This window comes from Macaca thibetana, chromosome 16, assembly GCF_024542745.1.
Source record: "Macaca thibetana thibetana isolate TM-01 chromosome 16, ASM2454274v1, whole genome shotgun sequence".
Taxonomy (NCBI): domain Eukaryota; kingdom Metazoa; phylum Chordata; class Mammalia; order Primates; family Cercopithecidae; genus Macaca; species Macaca thibetana.
In genome coordinates, this window is record NC_065593.1 from 54,330,954 (window position 1) to 54,341,907 (window position 10,954).

The window sequence follows — 10,954 nt, forward strand, 5'->3', positions numbered from 1 at the left end:
GTGGGGAGCAGCACATTGCTCTGGAGGGCTGAGCTTGGGGGCTGTGTTTGGGTGAGTGGCCATGAACCCTTGCCTCCCTCCCCTGCCCCTCCCCTCCACCTCCCTGACCTGTCTATAGGCAGCCAGGTTGTTCTCGGCTTCCAGCCTCAGGTTGGTTTCATCCTGGAGCCTGGAGTGGGGGGACACATTCCTGGGTCCAGGCTCTTCTGAGGACATTGGCTACCTGCCTCAATCTCCCTGGAGGCAGCTGTCACAGAGACCACCCCCACCCAGGACCAGTAGAGCAGCAGGAGGAGTAAGGGTTGGGGGGCCTTAGACAGAGGTCTTGTCTGGAGGATGAGCAGATGTGGGCTTTTGCCTTAACTCATTACTAAGGTGCCTTATCAGGGTTGGCGCACCTGCTTCTCCTCACACAGGCGCATGCACCAGCGTACACACACTGCTGCACACACACACACACACACACACACACGTCCTCCTGCACTTGAAGGCACACACGCATGTCCTGTCAGCTCAGCGAAGCGCCATGCCCCTGGGGATTCCTCTGATCCCAGGTAACCACCTTTTGAAATGAATTTTATTATGAGCTCCGCTTCACAGCTGTGCAAGTCAAAGTGACTTGACGGAGGTCACAAGCTGGTGGCAGGCAGTCACCTGTGCGCTGCACCCAGGCTTGCCTGCTCTTTCCCTCACTTCCTTTACCCCAGAATCCAATCTCCCTCATGGACACCAACCTTCTCTGCTTCCAACTCCTCCTTTATATGGACCCAGGCTCACAATAGGTGAGCTCGCTGCCCAGAGTCACAAAGCCCAGCCATGAATGAAACGCAAGGGCCCAGCTGCTGGGGGCCCAGCCGCTCCTGCACTGCTTTCCCCAGTGGGGAGGTGCTGAGGGGACCCTGGCTCCCTGGCAGAAGGCATGTGGGAATCAGATCCCTGGGGTCCTGGGCCTGTTTCTGGTCCCCGCCATCATGTTGGGGTGCAAGGATAGTGCCCCATCAAGAGGTAGGGAGACCCAGGGAGCAGGGAGGCTCAGCCCTTGCCTGAGACTTCTCGGGCACTCTCTCTCGGGGGTTCAGCCCCCTCTGCTCACAAGGCCCCCTTTCCCCATCCCCTCCTCACTTCTGCCTCACGGTGCCCAGGTCCTGTGCCAGATTGTCCCTCTCGACCTCCAGCCGGGCACTGTTGGCGGTGAGTTGATCGAGCCGCAGTCGCAGCTCTCGCAGCTCAGCCTGGTAGACGTCGGCCAGCTTGGTGGGCTCCTTGGCCCGCAGCTGGTTCAGCTCAGCAGCCAGCGCCTTGTTTTGCTGTTCCAGGAAGCGAACCTTCTCGATGTAGCTGGCAAAGCGGTCATTGAGCTCCATCATCTCTGCCCGCTCACTGGCCCGGGTCTCCTTGAAGCCAGCATTGAGTGCTCCGGCCAGGGAGAAGTCCACCCGGGTCGGGAGTGGAGGGGGCATTCGAGCCAGGGAGAGGCGGGTGCCAGGACCCAGACGGCGGCCAGGAGCCAGGCCCCCCACCATCATCTCCCCCGAAGAGACGTAGGAGCGGCGAGCAGCGGAGGTGATGCGTCTCCTCTCCATCCTACCCTGGCTCTGCTCGCTCCTGGGATGCGAGGGCTTTATGAAGGAGTGGGCTGGACTGGCGATGCCCGGCTGCCCCTGGCAACGCCCCCTGGCATAGCCTGAGGGGGTGGGGTTGGGCCGCAGCCCAGCTATGGGGAGAGCTCCCCTCACCCCATTGAGGTAACTGTGCCCAGAGGCAGAGCTTCCTGGGCACGCCAGCTCCTGCATGAGGCAGGTGGTGCCTGGAGCCAGACCATGGGTCTGGGGCCGTGACCACTGAAGCAAGAGGACCCTCTCTCTAGGAAGGTGGGTCAAGAAGGGGTTGGTTGGACCGTGATGAATACTTACAATCATTATGCATCAATTAAAAAGGAAGAAAAGGGCTGGGTGGGGTGGCTCATGCTTGTAATCCAAGCACTTTGGGAGGCTGAGGCTGGAGGATTGCTTGAGCCCAGTAGGTTGAGGCTGCAGTGAGCTGTGTTTGAGCCACTCCAGCCTGGGCAACAGAGAGAGACCCTGTCTCAAGAGGAAAAAAAGAAAAAAAAGGAAGGAAGGGCTGTACCAGATGACCTCTGACCTGCTTTCCAACTTTTTGATTTCATAACCCAGGCCTTCTCTCACTCAGCTGTAAGTACCTGCAAGGTGCTGGGAATTTGGCGAAGAACAAACCTGTTCAGTACCCTCAAGGGGTGCCTATATCATCATTTCCTACTAGGCCCCATTCCCAGGACTCCTGGAGTCCTCCCCTCGAACACAGATGTCCCATATTCCTGCTCTTTGCCCATTCATTCCCTGGAGTTCTGGGGCTGGGGGCTGGGATTGGACACCAGCCCTTTGTCTAAGCATCAATCATGGCCTGTATGTGGCAGTGGAGGTCCTTATAGAGCAAGAGGGGGCTGGCACTCTCTTGCCCTATCAGGACTTTAGCCCCTGGGTCTGTCCCTCCGGGTCACTCCTTCCTTGCCTGGCCTCCCTGTGCCTCTTTCCCAGAGCCCAGGCCTTGACAGCTCCACAAAGCAGTTACGCATGAGCTGGCTGTGCTGGCTTGAGTCTTTATCCCTCCGTCTCCCACTGGAGATTTATTTCCTCGAGTTCCCACACATCAGCCTGGGGAGATGGGAAGGACCTCTGGGGATGGATAGGTTTGGAAACGCAGGAGCCACTGGGCCCAACTAGGAGCCTGAGACCTGGGCCCTGTTGTCCCTGGAGACTTCAGGTCCATCTACGCCCTCCACTCTGGTCCCACAGGGTCAGAACCCTGCCCAGTCCCCTCACCCATTTGTGTACTTGGACTTCTGGGAAGCAGGCAGCCCTCCTCTTCCCGCCTGCCACCCACTGTCCATGCCTGGGCCTCCCCTGATCCCCTTTCCCGGGCACTTGCTGAATAGAGCCTTGTTCTCCACCGCCAGTGGCGCCACACAGCAAGGGCAGCCCCTAGGGGGCTGTGCTGCTTTTATCCCAAGATGCCAGGCTGTCAGGCTGGGGTGCAATGCAAGCCCCCTGCTCAATGGGCTTCTCGGAAGGCATTTGAGGGGGACTGGGGTGCGGCGGGAAGCAGGCAGTGTGCCCACCCCGACCATTGTGTCTGTGCCAAGGTGAGTCATTCACTGGGCATGAAGAGGAGGCCCTGGGGGGCGGCCAGCCCAGCACTGCCAGGTTTTCTTGCAGACAAGGCCTGGCTGTCTGCCTCCTCCCCAGCTCACAGAGCCAGCTCAGGCTCCCAAGCCTGTGAGAGCAATGTCCCCTACTCCATACCAGGATATTACCAGGATATGTTCTTTTTTTTTTTTTTTTTTTTTTTTTTTTTTTTTTTTTTGTCTTTTGAGACAGGGTCTCACTGTCACCCTGGCTGGAGTGCAGTGGTACAACCACGACTCACTGCAGCCTCAACCTCCCAGCCTCAAGCGATCCTCCCACCTCAGCCTCCTGAATAGCTGGGACTACAGATGTGCATCACCATACCTGGCTAATTTTTTAACTTTTTTTGCAGAGATAGGGTCTTGCCATGTCACCCAGGCTGGTTTAGAACTTTTGGGCTTAAGCGATCCTCCCACATCAGCCTCCCAAAGTGCTGGGATTACAGTTGTGCGCCACTGTGCCCAGCCTAGGGTATGCTCCTCATTTGGGCATGTGATGGACAGACTGCCTGCTGAGGTTCCCCTCTGTGAGTCCCAGCACAGAGAGGGAGGTGAGAGCCCCTTAGGCTCTAGTCACGTCTGACTCTGGGCCTGAGCAGTGACATAGGGAGGGGAATCTTGAAGAGGGGGCGAGGGCCCAATGACCTTTGATCCTGCTATGAATTGGGGACCTGGGGAAGGACAGGAGGCTTTAAAGGAAGAGCAAGGCTGGGCGTAGTGGCTCATGTGTGTGATCCTAGCACTTTGGGAGGCCGAGGTGGGCGGATTGCTTGAGTCCAGGAGTTCGAGACCAGCCTGGGCAATGTGGTGAACCAAAAAATTAGCCAGGTATGGTGGTGCATTCCTGTGGTCCCAGCTATTCAGGAGGCTGAGGTGGGAGGATCACTTGAGCCCAGGAAGTGGAGACTGCAGTGAGCCAAGGTCGCATCACTGCACTCCAGCCTGGGTGACAGAGTGAGACTCTGTCTCAATAAATAAAAAAATAAAATAAACAAAATAGAAAAGGAAGCCTGGGGATGAGCTCTTGTCTCAACTCTCATCTCTGTGGCTAGGAGTAGCCCGCCTTTCCAGGCTGCCCAGCAAGTCACAGCGTGTGGTCTTCCCCTTTGGTTCAAGGGAAGTCTAGTTAAAATGAGGGCAAAGCTGTCCTGGAGAGAAAAGATGTGATAAGCAGGAGATGCTTGTCATTGAAGCTCAGTAAACTGTCCCTATGTACGTGAAACACAAGGTTGTTTCAGCATCAGCAGTTGGAGTCCCCCAGCCTTTGCCATCAGCCACCTCCGTGGGCCCCTGTCACAGGCCCAGGTGCATCCTCCACCCCCTCTCAACCCTCAGTCCTTTCCTCACACTCAACCCTTAACTATCTTGTTTTTGTTTTTTGAGACAGGGTCTTGCTCTGTTGCCCAGGCTAGAGTGCAGTGGTGCTATCACAGCTCACTGCAGCCTCAACCTCCCTGGCTGAAGCAATCCACCCACCTCAGCCTCCCAAGTAGCTGAGACCACAGAGGTACACCACCACACCCAGCTCATTTTTGTGTTTTTGTAGAGACAAGGTTTCACCATGTTGCCCAGGCTGGTCTCGAACTGTTGGGCTCAAGCGACCCTCCAACCTCTTCTTCCCAAAGTCCTGGGATTACAGGCGTGACTTGTACAACCGGTACATACAGATCATGCCTGGCCAACCCTTAACTATCTAAAGATGTCTGCGCAGAGAACCAAAGATACAGACAGATTTGGTCATGGTTGTTTTCCAAACTTTCATTATCTTTTTAATTAAATATTCACTGTAGAAAAGTCAGAAACTATAGATAAACAATACAAAAAAATGTAATTAGCCATCATTTTGCCACCTGGAGGTAAACACTACCAGATTTTTTCCACACATATAAAATCATGTTTTTCAAAATGGGCTCATGCTGTACAAATTATTTTGTAATTTGGTTTTCTCACTCAACAATATGTTGTGAACATCTTTCCATATCAATAAATATTTGTCTGCATCATCATTTAACAGCTGCATGATTTTTTTTTTTTTTTTTTTTGAGACGGAGTCTCTCTCTGTCGCCCAGGCTGGAGTGCAGTGGCCGCATCTCAGCTCACTGCAAGCTCCGCCTCCCGGGTCTATGCCATTCTCCTGCCTCAGCCTCCCGAGTAGCTGGGACTACAGGCGCCCGCCACCTCACCCGGCTAGTTTTTTGTATTTTTTAGTAGAGACGGGGTTTCACCATATTTAGCCAGGCTGGTCTCGATCTCCTGACCTTGTGATCCGCCCGTCTCGGCCTCCCAAAGTGCTGGGATTACAGGCTTGAGCCACCGCGCCCGGCATGATTTTCCACTATATGCATTCATGTACCAAGCCCTAATGGTGGACAGTATGACAGTATGTTCTCTCCCTCTCTCTCTCTCTTTTTTTTTTAGAGACAGGGTCTCACTCTGCCACCCAGAACCAGATTGCAGTGGTGCCATCATAGCCCACGGCAGCCTCAGACTTCTGAGCTCGAGCAATCCTCCTGCCGCAGCCTCCCAGGTAGCTGGGACTACAGGCACATGACCCTGCGCCCAAATAATTTTTTTTAAAGAGACCAAGTCTTGTTATGTTGCCCAGGCTGGTGTTGAACTCCTGGCCTCAAGTGATCCTCCGGCCTCAACCTCCCAAAGTGCGAGGATTACAGGTGTGAGCCGCTGTGCCTGTCCTCTCTCTGTTCTAAACTACACTCTGATTTGCATCTGCTGCAGGCAGATACAGCAGACAGGGAAGGGTAGGCCCTCAGCCCTTCCAGCCTCCACCCAGCCCCTCCATCCTCCTAGCCTGGCTCAGACCCCATTCTCTGGGGTGCCTCCTTTCCTGCTTCCCCGAATGGAAGGCCCCAACTTCTTCTTTTTTTTTTTTTTTTTTTTTTTGAGACAGTCTCGCTCTGTCGCCCGGGCTGGAGTGCAGTGGCACGATCTCGGCTCACTGCAAGCTCCGCCTCCCAGGTTCACGCCATTCTCCTGCCTCAGCCTCCCGAGTAGCTGGGACTACAGGTCCCCCCGCCACCACGCCCAGCTAGTTTTTCTGTATTTTTAGTAGAGACGGGGTTTCACCGTGTTAGCCAGGATGGTCTCAATCTCGTGACCTTGTGATCTGCCCGCCTCGGCCTCCCAAAGTGCTGGGATTACAGGCATGAGCCACCGCGCCCGGCCTGGAAGGCCCCAACTTCTAAAGCCTCAGGCCAAACCCTAGACTGGCGCCTAGACTGCACAACAGGATAGTACCAGCCATGGAGAGAGATGCCTGGATGCCCTTTCAAGGAGCCTACAGCCAAGCTGTTCCTGCTTCAAGCCGAGGTGGGGACAAGATGACCTCCCCGTGCCCTTCCCTTGCATCAGAATCTGCTAGATGACCTTCTGCTTACAGGGTAAAGCCCAGATGCCTCCTGGGACAGACCAACCCCGTATGTGGCATCAACCCTCACCCAAGGTGCCTGGTGTTTGCAAATAGGCCAGCCTCTAATTCAAACGGCAGTTTTACCACGTGACTGCTGCCCACTGGTTCTGCTTGGGCCCTTGGCCCTGGCCCAGCGCCTGGCACGGCGTGGTGGTCAGCAAGTTGGGTGAAGAGAACACAGTGTCTCTGGCTGAGCCTTGGTGACCAGCAAGTCTGTTCATCCATGACCCGTTCCTGTGGAAGGGAACTGAGCCTAGTGGCCACTAGATGGCGGTGCTCAGCTGGTCAGGTGTGAGCGGCCACAGCCACCGCAGTTTAGAGGCAGGGAGAAAGCCTGTCTGGTAGCTGCAGGTGGAGTTTTCTAAAACCCAGATTTGTTTCACCCAGAGGCATCACCCCCTTTGTTCTCTAGACTTGACTCTGACTGCTATAGCACTGTCCTCAAGGAGAGGGAGCAAAGCCTTGGCCACTCAATAGCTATGCAGTCTTTGATGACTTCAAGAACCTTGCCAGAGTCTTCATTTCTATGTCTGTAAAATGGGGATTCAGCCATGCCTGCTCCCCAGTTGTAAGAATAAAATCAGTGAAAGCTGGACACAGCAGGTGCTTGACAAATTAGAGCTTCCATTTCATAACACCTCCCAGGGGCTTTACCTATCGACATGTTAGGGGATCTTCGATGGGGTTGGCGGAGGGGCGGGAGCTGGGGCCTCTGAAGGGGCTCCTGTGTCCTGTTAATTCCTTTGGGAGTAAGTGGACATCCCTCCCCCAAGAGCAGTTACTTGGCAGTGTGGACGGGACAGAGGGCAGCAGCTGGTGAGGCACGGGGGAGAGCCGGCACTGTCTACCCCCAGACCACGAGCTGGTGGTGGCTTCGTCTCCACAAGCAAGTTCTCTCTGCCGGCTCAGAGCAGAGACTGCTTTCCCACCTGCTCTCTTGGCTCTCTGACTCCCCCAGTGGGTGCTGTTTTCTCCACCCTCACCCCTCCCCATCCCTAGACTTGAGCCCACAACTCCATCCAGTTTGAAAAGCTCTGTGTGTCACTCTCTCTCGGGTGTGGGTCTCATTTGCATCTCAGCCTGAAGCTTTACAAGGAGAGGGCCCGTGCCTTTCCCCCAACAGATGGGGACTTCCTGATGCTAGGACCTATGTCTTCCCAGCAAACTGGGGTCTCTCTAAGGACAGTGTTTCTCCCAATCCCAGGCTAAAGCACCCACAGGACAGGAGTCATCCTCTTCCCTTGGATAGGGGCTCCCGGGTTAGAACCCATGGCTCATTGTCAGATGGGAGCTCCTTAAGGGCAGGAGCTCCATTCTGTTGGAGAGGGGGCTGCCTCAGGGTAGGGCCCATTCCTTACCCGCATCCTCAGCCTGTGCCCAGCCAGGCTCTGCTGTCTAGAACCGACTCCTGTGGCTGCAGAATGGTTCCTGGCTGAACTCTGGGTCCCTTCCCCTTGCTCTTCCCTGGCCTTCTCAGCATTGGCTCACTCACCTTCACAGACCCCAGGCTGCTGCGCTGGGGTTGATAAGCTCAGGCCCATTCTTCCTTGCTTTTCCCCACCCAGCCAGGGCCTGCTCCAGCCTGCCCCCAACCTCCCAGCTTGTAACCCTGAGAGCAGCTTTTTAATTGCTTTCCCTGATCTGCTCTGTTCCCCACTCTCCTCAACCTCCCTGATTGGCTCCCTCTGGAGGGTGAAAGGCGGGGACCAGATGTGGCCCTGGTGGGAGGAGCGGCTGGCGGGTGGCCAACCCAGCAGTCCTCCAAATGGACAGGATGAGCCGGAGAACGGAGAACGGAGGCAGGAGGGCTGCATGCGAGCTGGGGGAAGCCCTCAGGGTGAGCTGGAAAACACAGCCACCATCTCTGGTGGGGCCCCTGTGGTGATTCCCCTGCCCCACATCCTTTTTTTTTTTTGAGGCGGAGTCTTTCTCTGTCGCCCAGGCTGGAGTGCAGTGGCACAATCTCTCGGCTCACTGCAGCTTCTGCCTCTCAGGTTCAAGTGATTCTCCTGCCTCAGCCTCCCAAGTAGCTGGGATTACACCATGCCCGGCTAAATTTTTGTATTTTTAGTGGAGACGGGGTTTCACCATGTTGGCCAGGCTGGTCTTGAGCTCCTGACCTCAAGTGATCCTCCCACCTCGGCCTCCCAAAGTGCTGGGATTACAGGTGTGAACCACCATGCCGGCCCCCACATTCTTTATCTCAAGCCCTCCTGGATCCTTCTTCACAAAGAACCATGGAAGAAGGGAAGATGACCATGAACCAAATTCTGCCTGGGAGCTGGGATGCTCCAGACATGACCAAGAGCCAAGGGGACATTCTTAGGGGAATCTGGGGGTCTGGGAGGCAGCACTCCTGAGTTAGTACCTCAAAGAGGCTCCCCAGGTGGTGATGAAGTCCCCTTTGTGGGCCAAGCTGATAGCCATGTGTAAGGGGGACACAGAGAGAAAACCCAACCCCTTCTCCTTGGCAGATACCAACACTGATTGAGATTTTGGCTTACACTCAGGTGATAGGAACAGGTGCCATCCTGATTTTGTGCATGGAGGGACCATGTCTTGTTCTGTTTTCAGCCCGTGGCACTGAGCCTGGTTCTCTGAACTGGGCAGGATTTGTACCCCAGGGTGGGGACCCAAGTGTGAGCTGTGGGAACTGAGTCAAGCAAGGAGGTTGGCATAAAAGGCCTGGGGCATGAGGATTTCTAAACTCATAGAGGTGGAGTGAGAGGCTCTGCCAGGCCTTCGGGGTGGAAGAGGCAGGATGAGGCGGGGAGAGGGGGGCATTAGACAAGGCTGGGTCCTCAGCGGATGGGGAGCCATCGATCGCCGCTTCTCATGGATGACTCTTTACGTAAGAACAATCCAATCTGAGTCTCATCGCCGCCCACGGAGGTCAGCTGGGAGCTGGCTGTCAGCTTGCTGCACCCTGGAGCCCCTGCCAGCTCCCTGCGAAGCTCAAAGCACAGACCAGCCAAGCTGCCTCCTGGCATGGGGGACGCCACACTGCGAGCGAGCACTCTCAGCCCGACCTCCTGTGATTGAGGGCAGGAGCCGCACGTGCTTGACTCCATCAGCACAGAGTCTTTGTGAATTTAATGGGTCACCTGGGAGCACAGTTTGCACCACACAGCCACAAATGTTTGCCGAGTGAATGACCAGCTGTAGAACACGCTTGTCAAGAGTGACCTCTTCCACTTGAGCTGCCCCTGGCCCAGGCAAAATTCTGCCCCGTGCAACGGACCCTATTGGGTGAAGGTTGCCCTCCTGGCCCTCGTTACCAGCTGCCTTGCCCTGTGCCTGCTGCCTCTGCACTTGCAGGGGTGATGGTGATGATCAAATAAGATAATATATGTGAAAGCCCCGGGAAATGGCGGATGTTATTCAATTTGAATCCAACCAACACTCAGCAAGGCCTCCTGAGGTCAAGGCACCATGCCAGGGTGCTGGGGGCTATGATGATGTGAGTCTGTGACTGCTTCTCTGGAAATCATGGTACAGAGTGGGGGGAAACCTCATTAAGACTAATTGGAGGCCGGGCGTGGTGGCTCACGCCTGTAATCCCAGCACTTTGGGAGGCCGAGACGGGTGGATCACAAGGTCAGGAGATCGAGACCATCCTGGCTAACACGGTGAAACCCCATCTCTACTAAAAAATACAAAAAACTAGCCGGGCGAGGTGGCGGGCGCCTGTAGTCCCAGCTACTCCGGAGGCTGAGGCAGGAGAATGGCGTGAACCCGGGAGGCGGAGCTTGCAGTGAGCCGAGATCCGGCCACTGCACTCCAGCCTGGGCGACAGAGCGAGACTCCGTCTCAAAAAAAAAAAAAAAAAAAAGACTAATTGGAAAGGAGGGAACCCCAAGCACATGAAATGTCTGTCCTTTTCACTTCCCTCTAGAAGTGAGCAGACATTATTCACTTCTGGAGGAAAGCAGCTCGGTGTGAGGCAGAGAAGCAGACCTCAGATCCAGAACGCTTGAGTCTAACTCTGGGCAAGTTTTGTGACCCTTTCGGAGCCTATCATTATCTCCCTTATGAGGTGACGCAGCTCGGTGAAGGGCCTGGCAGCCAGTGGGTGCTCGATGCTCCTGGCTATTCTTTTCTCTACTCCAAAAAGGGCTCAGCGGCCGGGCACGGTGGCTCATGCCTGTAGTCCTAGCACTTTGGGAAGCCGAGGTGGGTGGATCACTTGAGGTCAGGAGTTCAAGACCAGCCTGGCCAACACGGTGAAACCCTGTCTCTACTAAAAATAGAGGTGTGAGCCAGGTGTGGTAGCTCACACCTGTAGTCCCAGCACTTCGGGAGACTGAAGCAGGAGAATCGTTTGA

The 10,954-nt window shown here is 55.4% G+C and overlaps 1 protein-coding gene across 2 annotated transcripts in view; it reads right to left on the reverse strand.

The window, feature by feature from the left end:
- GFAP (glial fibrillary acidic protein) overlaps positions 1-10,954 on the reverse strand; it is a 66,158-nt gene that overhangs the window by 8,999 nt on the left and 46,205 nt on the right. For both annotated transcript variants that reach the window (XM_050763111.1, XM_050763112.1), the window contains exons 2-3: positions 1,123-1,598; positions 109-169 (exon numbers count right to left, since the gene is read on the reverse strand). In XM_050763111.1, the coding sequence (XP_050619068.1) occupies positions 109-169; positions 1,123-1,583 (522 nt within the window). In that variant the 5' untranslated portion in view covers positions 1,584-1,598. The remainder of the gene's footprint in view (positions 1-108; positions 170-1,122; positions 1,599-10,954) is intronic.